The sequence below is a fragment of the Mangifera indica genome, chromosome 6 (assembly GCF_011075055.1).
Source record: "Mangifera indica cultivar Alphonso chromosome 6, CATAS_Mindica_2.1, whole genome shotgun sequence".
In the NCBI taxonomy this organism is placed as follows: domain Eukaryota; kingdom Viridiplantae; phylum Streptophyta; class Magnoliopsida; order Sapindales; family Anacardiaceae; genus Mangifera; species Mangifera indica.
Genome location: NC_058142.1, coordinates 15,197,263 through 15,213,020, shown reverse-complemented (window position 1 = coordinate 15,213,020; position 15,758 = coordinate 15,197,263). Strand labels below are relative to the sequence as shown.

Genomic DNA, 15,758 nt, shown 5'->3' with positions numbered 1-15,758 from the left:
AGTGGCTTTGTGACGCAAACTCAAGTTAGAATAGTAGGCAAGCTCTTGCAACGGATTGAGGTTCCTCCCTTCTAATTTTTCTGGCCCTTGTTCAATGTTAAAATTGGCTCCAAGATTAAAAAAAAATCAATAATGGCCAGATAAAAAAGACTCAAGTTTGTCATTATGTCCATAGTTTTTATATTGACAAGTAAGTTTTATCCTGTGTCTTAAGTTACTTTTATTTAACTTGCCTGAGGATCATCAAGGAGACAATCATAGTGGCAATTTGGTCAGGTAGTTTCAACATCTTGCATTTGTCAAAGGCCAAAAGACTTGTTCCCACTCAAGGTTTAGTGCATTCTCATCTCCCACCTGCAACGTTTTAAAAATCCAAAATGCGACCCATCATCCAATTTTGTTCATGTATTCTCTTAGTTCAAGGTCTATTGTGTGTTTCCATATTGTGTGTTTCAAGTCTATTGTGTGTTTTCATAGCACTAGCTTGCCCCTATTGTGCACTATGATTCTATGTTCTTAAAGTTATGTAATGGTAAAGTACATAAGTACAAAGAGGAGAAGAAAAGTTCTGTTTTGGTTTGCATAAAAATTATGTGAGATCAGTTGCGACAATTTTGGAGTTATTTTAAATCAGAATAACTGCCTTCAACTTCCAATAACTATCAATGGGCAACTATCATAGGTATTATGGTTAATTCGCATAAATATATTGGGCATAGGTTAGGTCAACCCAACATGGATGAACTAACCCCAATATCTCCCACTCACACATGATGGGTGATCTGTACCATAATTTATACACAAAATTCTCTCACAACAGTACATTTCATACTAGCAAATGTGTTGTGCGATCTTACGAGTAACTTGCACTTGAGAGCTAATTTACTATGTATTTGTTAGGAATAAAAAAGTCGCTTCAACCCAAATAAAATTATAATAAAGTATTAGTCTTGCAATACCCTAGACTTACTAAATAACATTAGCTTTATTTAATCCCTAAATTATTATTGTAGTATATTCCTATGTATTCATGATCAAGTCTATTCTCTCATATGAGTGACAAGATTGACATGCCAATGGACACACGTAATATATATAAGTCTTCCTCTTTTACTTGAAATTTTCAATTTAAACTTAATTATTTTTCTAGTCATGTTCAATAGACTGAATCATGCATGACCATAGGTACCAAGTTAAGACAACAAACACTAAGAGTAAACATTAAATAACAGTAAAGAGTCTAAGAGTATCAAAATGAGGTAATTCTCATATAGTCTCATATAATGAGGGAGCAGAGATTCAATTGGTCAACTTACTTATGCACACATGGTATGAAACAAGTGCTATAATGCATATCTTCCACAAACGTCATTACATCAACATTGTAAAAATCTTAGTTTAGTTGCTACACTCAATGCCTAACTTAAGCATTTAAACATCTCACCAAACTTTCAAGTATTTCTATGGCCAAAGGACTATTTCCCACCCAAGGTATGCTGCAATCTCAAGTTTCCACCCTTTAACTATGGAAACACCAAACACCCACCCATGGCCGGTTAAATTTAACAGAACCCTAACGCCTGTAAATTTTATCTCTTTTTGCCCCCCTAAACTTTAAAAACAAAAATTTTCCCCCAGCCTAAGTTTTAAAAAATGGCAGTTTCACCCTAAGGTTTTGTTTTAAAATCTCCGGCTCCATTGTCGATGGCCTCTCCCTCCCGAAGCATCCTCTCCTTCTAACGATCCCTTTCCTCCCATTTGGACATCTGATTGGCGTCCAAATGGGAGGAAAGGGATCGCCAGAAGGAGAGAATGCTTCGGAAGGGAGAGACCATCGGCAATGGAGCCAGAGATGTCACCAGAGATTTCAAAACGAAACCCTAGGGTGAAACTGCCATTTTTTAAAATTTAGGTTGGGGGAAAATTTTTGTTTTTAAAGTTTAGGAGGGCAAAAATAGATTCTATTTTAATTTATTTTTTAATATTATAGAGAAAATGACGATTTTACCTTTACCATCGTTAATTTTAACTGCTTATGGGTAGGTGTTTGGTGTTTCCATAGTTAAAGGGTGGAAACTTGAGATTGCAACATACCTTAGGTGGAAAATAGTCCTTTGGCCTATTTCTATTTATTAAGAACTCATATATTGCATTCATAAGTTATTTGGATATGAGGAATCCAAACCAATCATTGTTAAATTTATCTATTGATGACCTCATCTTGATTAATCATTAAGGTGACATGTTTATTAATAATTTGTTTCTTGAGTAGCTCTTTTCCTCTGTGTGTGCTTTCTCAACGTTGTCATTCTTAAGAAATATGTCTAATCTTTGTATGTTTTTTTAGCATCAAAGATAATTGTTTTGTAAGTGAGTCAATCTCAAACTTGTGTGACATTATATTCTTGTTGAACTTTCAAAAGAAATGATGTGTATATAGTAAAACATTGAGAATTTAGATATGCTAATAAAACAACATAAACTTGAATTCCACAATTTTCATAGTTGTGTTACAAGTATAATATGTGCTCAACAATTCATTAATTATAATCTACACAATCCAAGAGATTTAACATGTGCAAGATATACCTATCTTGGAGTCAATTTGGTTAAAGGATCAACAACCATGTGACAGGTAAAAACATATTGCACATTCACTTCTTTCTTCGAAATGATGTTTTTGACAAAGTTGTATCTAATATTGATATGTTTGGTTTTATTATGAAATTTAGGATATTTTATAAAGGTTATCGCAACTTGATTATCACAATGGACAATTATTAGACTGATGACCTCATCTTATATACCCAAATTCATGCAAAATCTTCTTAACCAAATAGCTTTTACATAATTGTTGAATATGCTACAAATTCAACCTCCATTACGAATAAGGCTATGCATGTCTACTACTCCAAAATATGATGTCGTTTGGAGTAAGAAAGCATATCCAAAAGTTGATTGTGTCAGTATATATTAGTACCCTAGTCAACATCTAGATAGTCGACAATGCATAAATCTTATCCTTATTAGCATAGACAATAATCCATAACACCTTTTAGATATCTTAGTATCCTTTTGACAATCTTCCAGTGTTCCTTTTCAGGGTTGATTGACATAGACTAATCAATCTGACAACAAAGCGTATACCAGTGCGTGTACATATCATAGCATACATAAGACTTCCAACTACATTTAAATAAGGTACCAAGGACATTTCATTTATCTCATCTTAAGTCTAAGGACACATTTTTTGGCTCAATGAATCATCTTTTAACATAGGATTATCTAACTGTTTGTAGTTTGTCATATTAAATCATTCTATAATCTTTCAGATATAACACTCTTGTGATAGAGCTAAATGTTTTTTAGAATGATCTTTCTTGATTTTAATGCCTAAAATATAATCCGCTTAACCCATATCCTTTATCTCAAAATTTATAGATGACCAATTCTTAATAGTTATCACATACTTCAAATTACTACTAACTAGTAATACATCATCTACATAAAGAGATAAAATTGCAAACTTTTAATCAGACATTTTTACATAGACATAGTAGTCTTATTCTAATATCTTAAAATCATAAGGCATTATGGCCTTATGAAATTTTAAGTACTATTGTATCAATGACTGTTTTAGGCCATATATTGATCTTTGGAGCTTGCATATTTTACGCTCTTGGCCTTTTGCTATGAAACCTACAGGTGGTTCTATGTAAATCTCTTCATCAAGTTCTCCATTAAAGAAAGTTGTCTTGACATTCATATAATACAATTCTAAATCTAAATGTGTCACTATAACTAGAATTACACAGATAAAAGTAAATCTTACAACAAGCGAAAAGGTTTCTTCGTAATCTATACTTTCTTATTGGGTATAACCTTTTATCATAAGATGAACTTTATATCTATCTATTCAGTCATTTACCTTGTGTTTTATTTTGAGAATCTATTTCTTTCCAATGGCTTTTCAACCCAATGGTAAGTCTACCAAACTCCAAACTTGGTTAATTTTCATAAATTTCATTTCTTTATCTAATGCTTCTTACCATCTTTCCTTATCAGAGGATGATAGAGTTTCTTTGATATTTTTGGGTTTTTCGTCTTCTTGAGAAACAGTTATAAAAACTTCATTTTCAATTTCAAAATGTTGTTTGTGCATTTTTAGACGTCCACTCCAACGCAATTGATGATCTTCACTCCCACTATCCAAAGTAGGTTGGAGTTCAATCTCATTGCTCCTACTTAGTTAAGATGGATGGGGTAATTTCTCATTACTCTTACTATCTAGAAAAAGTAAAAGAGTTGTCTCTTGAGACTCAAGTAATGGTTGTTGAGACGTACCTTTTTCTCATTCCTATTCCGTCTCATAGAGATGAAGATTTTTATTGATATCATTCCTACTAGGAAAATTCTCTTCTATGAATGTCATATCTTTAGATTCTATTTCAGTCACTCTTCCTTCAAAGTCCTCCCTAATGAACACGTATCCTTTGGAGTGTTTAAGGTATCTTATAAAGACACATTTCTTTCCTCTCAATCCCAATTTTCCAAATTTATGGAAAGAGTTATAGATATATACTGGTAACCCCTAAGGTCATAATAGATTCAAATCAGGTTTTCTACTTATCCATAACTCATAAGGAGAGAAAGTAATTGACTTAGTGGATGCATGGTTAAGTACATATATGCAGTTAATAATGCATCTTCCTAGAAAGAAATTGGAAAATTTACTTGCACTATCATAAACCTAACCATTTCTAACAAAGTTTGATTTCTTCCTTCCACTACACCATTTTGTTATAGAGTTCTTGAAATCGTTAGTTGTCTCACTATTCTTTTTTCACTACATAATTGTTTGAATTCAGTAGATAAATAAAGGCAGCCTCGATCTTAACCTCATTTGCCTTTATTAATGAGCAGTCCAATTTGATGACAATGCCAATACGTTAATGATTTGAGTTTGCTGTGTATTTCCATAACACTAGTTTTCCCCTATTGTGTATTGTGATTTTGTGTTCTTAAAGTTCTATAATGGTAGAGTACAAAAGTACAAAAAGTAGAGAAGAAAAGTTTTGTTTTGGTTTGCATAAAAACTATGTAAGATTAGTTGTGATAGTTTTAGAGTTATTTTAAATAAGAATAATTGCCTCCAACTTCCAAAAACCACCAATGCGTAGCTTTGTAATAACTTGTAACTACCATGGGTAATATGGTCAATTCACATAAATATATTGGGCATAGGTCTAGTCAACCCATCATAGGTAGACTAAGCCCCATAATTTTGAATTCCCTAATCAAGTCGGATACTAGGTTGATTAATTGCTTAGCAAAGAAAGTAAAAGGTTGAGTTGCCTCAATGTTGAAACAAAGAATCAAAAATTAATTAGACAAATTTTGGATCAAATGACATTAGATGGAAAATGAAATTTCAAGTCAAATGAAAATAGTGCATGAAAACAAGAAAATTAGTGACAAACCATAACATGAACTATAGAATGACCTTAAAACTTTGGAATCTGACAATCTCTGGTGAGCAGAGATGGAAGAAACTAAAGAAGACGAAACTTTAGATTGCAAAATAGCTGAAGAAGTTGAAGCATGTGGAAGCTAGACACACTTGAGCATGATAGGCATTGGAAGAGATGATTGAATCTTTCTTCTCTTTTTTTTTTTCCTCTCTATTCTTGAGTCGTGTTTGTGGTTTTAGTTTGGTGTTTATTTGGATTTTAATTGAGTGTGTTTAGATGATGATGAGTAGCTATTTGATTTACATGTTTAGTGGTTGTGGTGGTAGGATGGATAATATTGAAAACATTGAAGACACAAACTAAAGGTAAGAAGCATGACGTGGTAGTCAATGATAACATGATAAATGATGTGGCAACCATCAAACACATGGGAAATGATATGGCCATCAACGTTTCTAGTTTCCTAGCTTTCTTGCTTGTAGGATCTCATAGTTCATCTATGAGATTCACATCATGTAGGGTTGGTGGTTTCACTTGCTCGGTGTGGTTGGTTTGATCCAAAAAAGATGATCTGATTTGGATGAGATTCCTCATTAAAAAAAATAGCGACGAGTAAGGATTTGCCAATTTTGCCTCAATATTTATCGATATTATTGGCATACATAATACAATTTTATCCAAAATCAAGCTCCATTTAAAAATGTATACACACACACACACACATATATTTATGGCCAAATTAAAATTGTTATTTTGCGGGGTTTAGTGTGATTCAAATTTATTTAAACACTAAGAGTTAATAAAATTGGTGGAGTATTAAAATTTTTAGGTTAAAAATTTGGTTCAAATCTCTACAACTCCTGTGAAACCTTGGATTAATTACTCATAAAAAAATTTGTTTAGTTTGAATTCAAATTAAAGTTGAACTCAGAGATTTGACTCATTGTTAGAACTAAACCGAACTTAAACTAGAGAGAGTTTGATTCAATTTGACTCGTGAGCCAAGTGGATGGTCAATTCAGTTCAAACTTGACTTGTAACTTGATTTAAATTATGTTAAATAATTGTTATAATGATATTGTCTTGTCCATTATTAAATAAAATAACGTCGTTTTGTTAATAAGTTATGAATTTAAATAATGAATTTGAGGCACAAATTCAAATTATAAATTTGAGTCAAACTCAAACCAAATCATTTTCATTTGAGTTGAACTCAAATTAGTCTTAACTTTGGTGGATGAAATTAGTATTTCATCCACTAAAATGTTCATTCCAAAGCAAAACTAAAATCATCCCTAAATATAGATGTTAAATTTTGTTCGACCAAATTAAAGTTTTGTCCTCTAAATGATCAATTTTGGGGCAATATTGAAATCATAATAAAATCATTTATTTACCATTTTGGAATAAAAATAAAATTGTCACTAAAATTACCATTATGGGATGAAACTAAAAATATATTTAAAAGGAAAATATAAGTGAAATTATTGTTCTGGGATAAAAATAAAATCCTCTCTAAAATTATCATTCTAAGACAAAAGTAAAATGTCTCTAAAAATGAATCCTAGTTTTTCGGGGGCAAAATTAAAATTTCGTCCCCTAAAATTATCATTTTGGGATGAAATTCAAATTGTCACAAAAAGTAAATCCTAAGTTTTTTAGGATGAAACTCTAAAATTATAATTTGGGATGAAATTAAAAATATCCCTAAAAATGAATCCTAACTTTTGGGGGATGAAATTAAAATTTCGTCCATTAAAATTATCATTTTGGAATGAAGCTAAAATTGTTCCTAAAAATAAATCCTATATTGTGGGACAAAAATAAAATTGTCCCAAAAATTTTCATTTTGGAATAAAATTAAAAATGTTCTTAAAAATAAAAGTTTAACCCTAAAATAATTATTATGGGATAAAATGAAAATTGTATCTCTAAAAATAATATTATAGGATAAAATTAAAATCATCTCTAAATATTTTGTCTTTAAATTAACTATTTGATGTGGTATACTTTAGTGTTGAAAATAAGATGATGCAATGAATATGTTATTTTATTTATAAAAATACTTAATTATATACGATGGAGAAAGAATTGATCACAAAATAATGATAACGATACTCAATATTTATAGAAGAATAGAGTAAAAGTAAAATAAAATAAAATAATAAGGAAGGTAATACTAGTTGGTCTAGTGAAGTCCTAAAAAGCAAAAGATCAAGTTAAAATAAGAGGTTTGAGTTTCATTTTATTTGGTGAGTGGAGTTGTGAATTTAAGAGAGATGTTGGATATATATGTGTTATACATCATTAATATATGATAAAAGACGAATAATTAAATATTTTGAAAGCTCCTAAATATCAAAACTACTTTGTATGACCTTTTAATTTTTGGATAATTAATATTTTAATTTTATGTAGTCTTTATTTTAAGAAAGCAAAATAATTTAAAGATAAAATGATAATACAATAATTTATCATGTTAACTAATCATGATTACAATAATTTATTTAATTGACATAAAATTGTTTATGATCATAATTACTTATGTTTCAAAATAAACAAGAAAAATTCATTTATGTTTCAACGAAGATGACAATGAAAAGAATGGAATTAGGATTACTACAACAAGAGAATTATGAATAAATATGAGTGCAATTTGCCAAGAGAAATTGGTTGCTTTTCTCTGATAGTGCTGAAAAATTGAACTCTAAAATATTTTAGGTGGGAGGATGTGGAATTCAACCATTGATATATCAATAAGGAAAGCCACGGCTTTCATTGGTATTAGGAAAAGTCACAAAAAAACAAAGGCTAAATTACTTATTCCCACTTTTGGAGTCTACACGCCATGTGATTGTGGAGTCCACATGGCTTCCATTAATACAGAGAGGATAAATTAATTACTTGACTAGTTCCCACGTGTTCGTTCTAAAATATTTTAGCCAGCTATACCTCTCACTTCTTGTATGTTGAGTTCAGCTTTTCAGCTCTACTAGAGAAAAGTAACCAATTTCTCTTGGCTAATTGCGCTCATATTCATCTGTAATTCTCCTATTGTAATAATCCTAATTCCTTTCTTCCATGGCATTTTTGATTGACCCCCTTGTCTCTCAACTCTTCGAGAGGTTGTCTCATGTATTGGGGTCTGATGAGGTGCGGGGATTTGCCAGGCAACTTGTTGGAGGGGTAGATTCAGAGCTGGATGAGCTCAAAACAAAGTTGGGAATGATTAAAGATCTGCTTGACAGTGCAAAAGACATACAACTGTCGGATGGGGCCTCAAAAGAGTGGCTTGTCAATCTTCAACACTGGGCTTATGATACAGAAGACGTGCTGGATGAGTTTGCCTATGAAGCTTTGCGACGCAGACTCAAGGTAGAACAGCAGGCAAGCTCTCGCAACGGATCGAGTTCCTCCCTACTAATTTTCCTGGCCCCTTGTTCAATGTTAAAATTGGCTCCAAGATCAAAAAGATCAATTATCGGTTGGAACAACTCCGCCAGAAAAGAATATTGATCCAAGACCTTCCTGGAGTAACATCAAGTAATGTCACACCGCAAAGACCGGAGGAAACTTCAAGCGTGCCACCTGAAAAATTTGTTCATGGCAGAACTGAAGATAAAGACAAACTAGTTGCGATGGTGAAAAGCGATCTACCATGTGGTAACAACTTTCGAGTGATTGCCATAGTCGGCATGGGAGGGATCGGCAAGACGACAATTGCTCGAGAGGTGTACTATCACAAGGAATCGGAAGGCTTCAAGTTTGAGGAAAAAGCTTGGGTCTGTGTTTCAACCAATTTCGATACATTAACTATCTCAAAGAGTCTCCTTCAGTCATTAAAAAACTCCACGTCCTCCATTCCAAGTGATTTAAATGGAGTGCAAGTTGAACTGCAAAAGGCAGTAAGTGGGAAAAAAATTCTTGATAGTATTAGACGATGTTTGGGAGGTGAAATACAGCGACTGGGAAAGGCTAACGTCTCCTTTCAAAGCTGGTGCACCCGGAAGCACGATGATAGTCACAACACGCCATGAAAATGTTGCAAAAACAATAAGATGCCCGGATAGTACTTATCATTTACCGCTTTTATCCAATGAAGCTTGCAAATCCTTGTTTCAGGAGCATGCACTTGCAAATGGTACGGCTGCTAATGCAGATCAAATTACAGAGACAATTTATGAAAAGGTCGTTGAAAGGTGTCGTGGCCTGCCTCTGGCAGCAAAGACCCTCGGTGGTCTCCTATACTCTAAATCGATTGATACATGGGAAAAAATATTGGACAGCAAAATATGGAATTCATATAAAGAAAATGATATTCTCCCAGTATTGAAGTTAAGTTACCTTTATCTCCCTTCTCATTTAAAAAGATGTTTTGCTTATTGCGCGATTTTTCTGGAAGACTATGAATATAAGGAAGAGGAACTTGTGCTTTTGTGGATGGCAGAAGGAATCGTTCAACCAACTGATGAGCAACTACAAGATACAGGTCAGTATTTTCATGATTTATGTTCAAGGTCACTTTTTCAAAAATCAAGCAATTATGATTCTACATATATAATGCATGACCTTGTTCATAATCTAGCTGAATCTGTTTCTAAAGAGTTTAATTTAAGTTCTGAGCAAGCCATTATCAAGCTACCGGAATGTATTGAAAGGATTCGTCATTTTTCTTATATTCCTTGTGGAATAGAGGGAGAAGAGAGATTCAAAGGCTTGGAAAAACTTCGGCGTCTAAGAACATTCTTGCCGCTGTTCATGAGGTCGTCCTATTATAGTGAACAATTTATAAGTGCTAAGGTTATTTTTGATTTGTTGCCACAATTAAAGAAGTTGAGAGTATTGTCTTTTGAACGATACTACATTACTCATTCACCTGATTCAATTGGAGATTTGATGCATCTAAGGTATCTGAACTTTTCTTACACTAGGATCAAATGTTTGCCTGAATCATCATGCTCTTTATTGAACTTGCAAACTTTGCTATTAAGAGAATGTTCTTGTCTTATGAAGTTGCCTTGTAACTTGAGATATTTGACCAATTTATATCATCTTGATATAAGTGGTCGGAATTTATTGAAAGAAATGCCATCCAACATGAAAGAATTGAAAAATCTCCAAATGTTATCTAATTTTATAGTGGGCAAAGAATCAAGTTCCAATTTAGAAGATTTGAAGAGCTTGAATTTTCTTGAAGGTAAGCTTTGCATTTCAAAATTAGAGAATGTAAAGCAAATAGGTGGGCTTATATTAAACAACAAAAAAGATTTAAAAATGTTGTCATTAGAGTGGGAGTCTCAATTTGGTGGCTCACGAAAAGAGAGAAAAGAAAAAGATGTTCTTCTGATGTTGGAACCTCATAACAATCTAGAAGAACTAACAATTAGATCCTATGGTGGTTCAGAATTTCCATCTTGGTTAAGCACTTCGTCATTGCTCTCTAAATTGGCGGTCCTTAGCTTAGAAAATTGTGAAAATTGCACAAACTTGCCTTCTCAAAGCCTACTGAGCTCACTTAAAGAGTTAAAAATCTTAGGGATGCTAAAACTAGAAAGAATAGACATGCTCAGTTTTTTCAATTCATTGGAGATTCTTTATTTTGAGGATTTGCCAAAATGTCGATATTGGGACACAAAAGGGGAAAATAAGAATGTTGAAAGATTCCCAAAACTTCGTAAGCTCTCAATTATTGAATGTCCTAAACTTACTGTAGAATTGCATGATCATCTTCCTTCACTGGAAGAACTTGTGATTAAGAAGTGTGCAAAGTGGATGGTTTCATTATCAAGTTTTCCAAAACTCACTAGTTTCACAATTGATGAGTGTAAGGAAGTGGTGCCTACTAGTGGTTCTACTGATGAGACCATGTCCTTTCAATCTGAATCTCTTCCAAATATTGCAGATTTAGAGGATGAAAATTGGTTGAGTCAAAATGTCAACTGTGTTGAGAAGCCGATAAAATGGAGTCATAGCCTCACCTTTGTTAAAAGCTCAAGTATAAGAAGTTGTAGTATTTCATTTCTAAATGCCATCTTTCCTAATTTGAGGGATCTTTGGATTACAAATTGTGAGGCTTTAAAATCTTTACCGAAAAGATTGAAGCAAAACAATATAGAAAGGTTGACAATTTGGCAGTGTGATGCTTTATTATTCATTACCAGAAACACTTTGCCTTGGTCACTAAAAAAGCTTCAGATATCAAGGTGTAAGAAATTGAAACATTTGGATGGCATCAGTTCTACTCTTCTTGAGTCCTTAGAGATTGAAAGTTGCGAATCACTCACGCATCTATCATCACAAGGATTACTACCTAACACACTCAAACGGTTGGTCATTAGAAACTGTATAAATCTCACAACATTATCATCAAGAAGCTGGTGCGTACATAAAAAACTTGAATTCCTCTATATTTGGAATTGTCCATGGCTAAAGTCACCAGAAGAGGCATGTCACAATAGTTCATGTCTTAAAAGTCTGAATTTATATGGTCTTCAAAACCTTGATTTGTTTGGCAAACAAAATCTTACTAGTCTTCAAAACTTATGGATAAGGCAAAGTTCGATTTCATTGCCAATTGAAGGCATTCCAACTAGCCTAACCTCTCTTGATATCATTGGAGATGTTGAAATGAGTAAGACACCAATTAGATGGGGATTGCACAAACTCACCTCTCTTAAAGCACTTTCAATAAGTGGATTTGAAGATCCAGAGTTGATTCTATCAGAGGACCAACGAATGCCCCCTTCTCTTGAAGATTTGGTCATCTCTACTTTGGCACCATTCAGATCTATTTCAGACTTGGGCACACTCACCTCTCTTAAGAGCTTGGAAATTCCGAATTCAAATCTCAACTCAATTCCAGACCTACAAAGCCTTGTATCACTTAAGAGCTTCAGTATTTGGAACTGCCCAAAGATGAAATCAATTCCAGGTTTTGGAAGCCACAACACCCTTGAAAAATTTAATATTTATCAATGCCCAGAGCTCGATTCAGTTGCATGCCCGGGAAATCTTACTTCTCTTCAAACCTTGAGGATTTTTGATTGCCCAAAGCTCAAATCAGTTTCATGCCTGAGAAATCTTACTTCCCTTCAGACCTTGTGGATTTTCGATTGCCCAAAGCTCAAATCCCTCACAAGCCCTCCACCCTCACTTCTGGAATTAGAAATTCGCAGATGTCCATTGATAATAAAACATTGGAGGAGAGGTAAAGGGAAGTATTGCTCAAAGATTGCTCACATCCCTAGAGTTCAAATCGATTTTAAATCCGTCTTCAATTCAAAGGAGGAATAATTGCTTTGAATTAATTGTAATCGAAGCATGAAGTCAGATAATCATCTCTATTTCATTCAATTCAAGGTGTGTGGTTTTATCCATAGCTTTTTATATTGACAATGTATTTTATATCCTGTGTCTTAAGTTAAGTTACTCTTATTTTAACTTGCCAGATGATCATCATCACATCAAGGAGACAACCACAGTGGGCAGGTAGTTTGAGCATCTTGTATTTATTAAAAAATGAACTTCAATAATAATGATTTTAATACATGTAATGTGTAATTATGGATATATACATATATCCAAATAGATAAGATCATGTTTAGTCTCTTGGAACAAGTGCTCTGCCTGAATTTTATGTTTTCTATAGCAGGAAGCAAGTGAAGCGTTGATTGAATTCAAAGTTGGAGTAGTCCATTAGCATCTGTCAACTAAGGTGAACTTATTTGCTTAGCTATATATATATATTCTTCATTATAGTTTTAAGAAAGGCGGATTCATTATATTTTCTCTTCCGTGAATAATATAATGATTTTAAAAAATTAACTTCAATAATAATGATTTTAACACATAATGTGTAATTATGGATATATATATATATATCCAAAGAGATAAGATCATGTTGGAGTTCTTTTTAGCATGAGTTTTGATATTTTCATTTTTCTATTATTTAGATTTGTTACGTATCCACCATTGAGATGAAGAAACAACTGGAGGCAGAAATTCGAACAATTTTGTATCTCAAAATGAAGACTCGAAAAGAGAATTGTCTAATTCAGATCCAGGTTTGTCATCATAACATAATTTTCAATAAATTATATGTTGTTATTCTACAATTTTGATGACAATATGTACTTGAAGAAAGATCTCAATTCAAATTCCAATATTTGCAATTATTGAAACATATATCTGCTAAAGTTCCTACATAAACTATATATATATATATATATATAGAGAGAGAGAGAGAGAGAGAGAGAGGCAGATTCAATTTTTGATTTGAAATTCCTTTAAGGTAAAAAGGTATTGAGATGGAGAAACAATTGGAGGCAGAAGTTCGCTCATGTTTTTACCTCGAAGGATTTTTCAGCTTTTTTTTTTCTGCATAAAAAGGTAATTGAAGAAAGTTTTCAATTCAAATTCCAATATTTTGCAATTATTAATACATATATTCGCTTAAATTCCTTTAGGATGTCTTTGGTTACCAGATTTGGGTTTCTTTTAGGATGATCGGTCCATTTTGTTGTTGGGGTGGATTGAAAGTGATTATGGTTCAAAAATTCCAAAATTTCAGAGAGGGCTTCCTGGATATGTAAATCTTATTGTCACACCATTGCACCAGAAGCGTATTGTGATGATAGCAGGAATTTGAAGGCTGAAAAATTGTTGCAACAGAGCGGCATATGTAGGCTGTAAGAATTTGGCAAACTATGAACTTTTGTTATTCACATCTTGTTTTGATGTGCACACAATTATTATGCTATATGCGTGGACATGATTGCATTTGTGTGATCATCTGGATGTTGATTTTCCATTTAAGTGCAACTTTCATCTTCTTTATCTGTATTCAAAATTATTATTTGTTGTCCAGGTGTATTGTTGAAATTATATACATGCGTTCATTTGAGTTTTTTGTGACCTAAATATGCAACTTGTGTCCTACTTAAATTTGAGTGAGTTTTTTTGTGCTTAGGTCATTTGTTATTTTGGGTAGCTTGTTTTGTGTTTTTGTTCTCTAATTTTCTACTCTTTCTTTTACAGGTTTGCTAGATTGTTCATATAGTGAGATACGACTCTGTGATTGGTACTCGAAGAAAGTTCAAGACCAACAAATGAAAGAATTTCAAGTTAAAGTTCAAGAGGAGTTCGAATAACCTGAACAAGATACTCGATGTATTTCAGATATAGGTTTTAGCAACTGAAAGTAAGTGACTTTAAAAAGTAATTTAGTAAAAAGTAAGTCTTTGCATTATGTGTTTGATTTCATTTTTGTAACTGACAATTGAATTTTAGCTTAGTGATTTGATTTGAGCCGGACATGGTCCCATGGATGTAGGCTGAGATATATCTCAGCTGAACCATGTAAAAATCCTCCTATCTTCTCTACTTTCTGCACTTAATTTGTGTTTTGATGACTTTGTTTGAGAGTGAAGTGAGAGACAAATTTCCCTTAATCAGTCTAAGCTGAACAACCAAAACCATGTCACAGACTTCCATAGGCACCACAACAGAAGCAGTTTCTGTATCCAAAGAAAATTGATCTGTTCATATTATCCTCTTCAAATAATCAATCTAACTTAATTTAAAAAAAAAAAAACAATCTAGTAGAGATGCAAGAATTAAACAAAATTTGTAGAACTATGACCATCAGAAACTTCAAGGTCTAGTGTATCAGCAACTTGAATGAGTTTACATGAAGTATTCATAAAAAAGTTATGCTCTGCATCCAGATCACACTTCAGCTATTGAGAACCTTCCCTATGCAAACAAAAATAAGGAAGGCACAGGAGAAGAAAGTATTTAAGTTTACAAAATAATCCCAATTTGACCAATCGACAACTAAAGATTTCATTTTTCACAAGAACATACAACTCAGACAACATGATTTACAGAAAAGAAATTGATGCAAGCTAACTCAATTAACCTTCGTAAATGAAGCTAATAAAACATCTATACTGTGTCACCTGTATTGCAATGTCAAACAAATTCTCATCCCTATACTACACATACATTAAGCAAATAAAGATCATACACCAAGAGTGTAATAAACCCACATGACACGATGGTGTAAAACATCTGGCCACATACATGAATTATGAGGATTCATAATGATTATAAATAGTTGTGAGAACATCTTAAGTGTAGGGGGTGGATTTGATCTAAATTAAATCAAACCTGTGAGTGGCTCGAGCTCGGATCAAATTCATAATATCTAACTCAAGCTCAAATTTGAATTCATTTGAATTGATGCATAGTGACACAGAAGTGTTATTGACGAGGTGAACACTCTAT

At 32.9% G+C, this 15,758-nt stretch overlaps 1 protein-coding gene across 24 annotated transcripts in view; it reads left to right on the top strand.

Annotated features, from left to right (window-relative positions):
* The first annotated feature begins 9,481 nt into the window (after positions 1 to 9,481).
* Positions 9,482 to 15,758, top strand: part of LOC123217986 (putative disease resistance RPP13-like protein 1) — a 93,532-nt gene continuing 87,255 nt past the window's right edge. For 2 of the 24 annotated variants that reach the window (XM_044639122.1, XM_044639121.1), the window contains exons 1-2: positions 9,482 to 12,959; positions 13,123 to 13,185. In XM_044639122.1, the coding sequence (XP_044495057.1) occupies positions 9,486 to 12,764 (3,279 nt within the window). In that variant the 5' untranslated portion in view covers positions 9,482 to 9,485 and the 3' untranslated portion in view covers positions 12,765 to 12,959; positions 13,123 to 13,185. The other 22 variants (XM_044639113.1, XM_044639112.1, XM_044639110.1 and 19 more) reach the window with 22 other exon arrangements.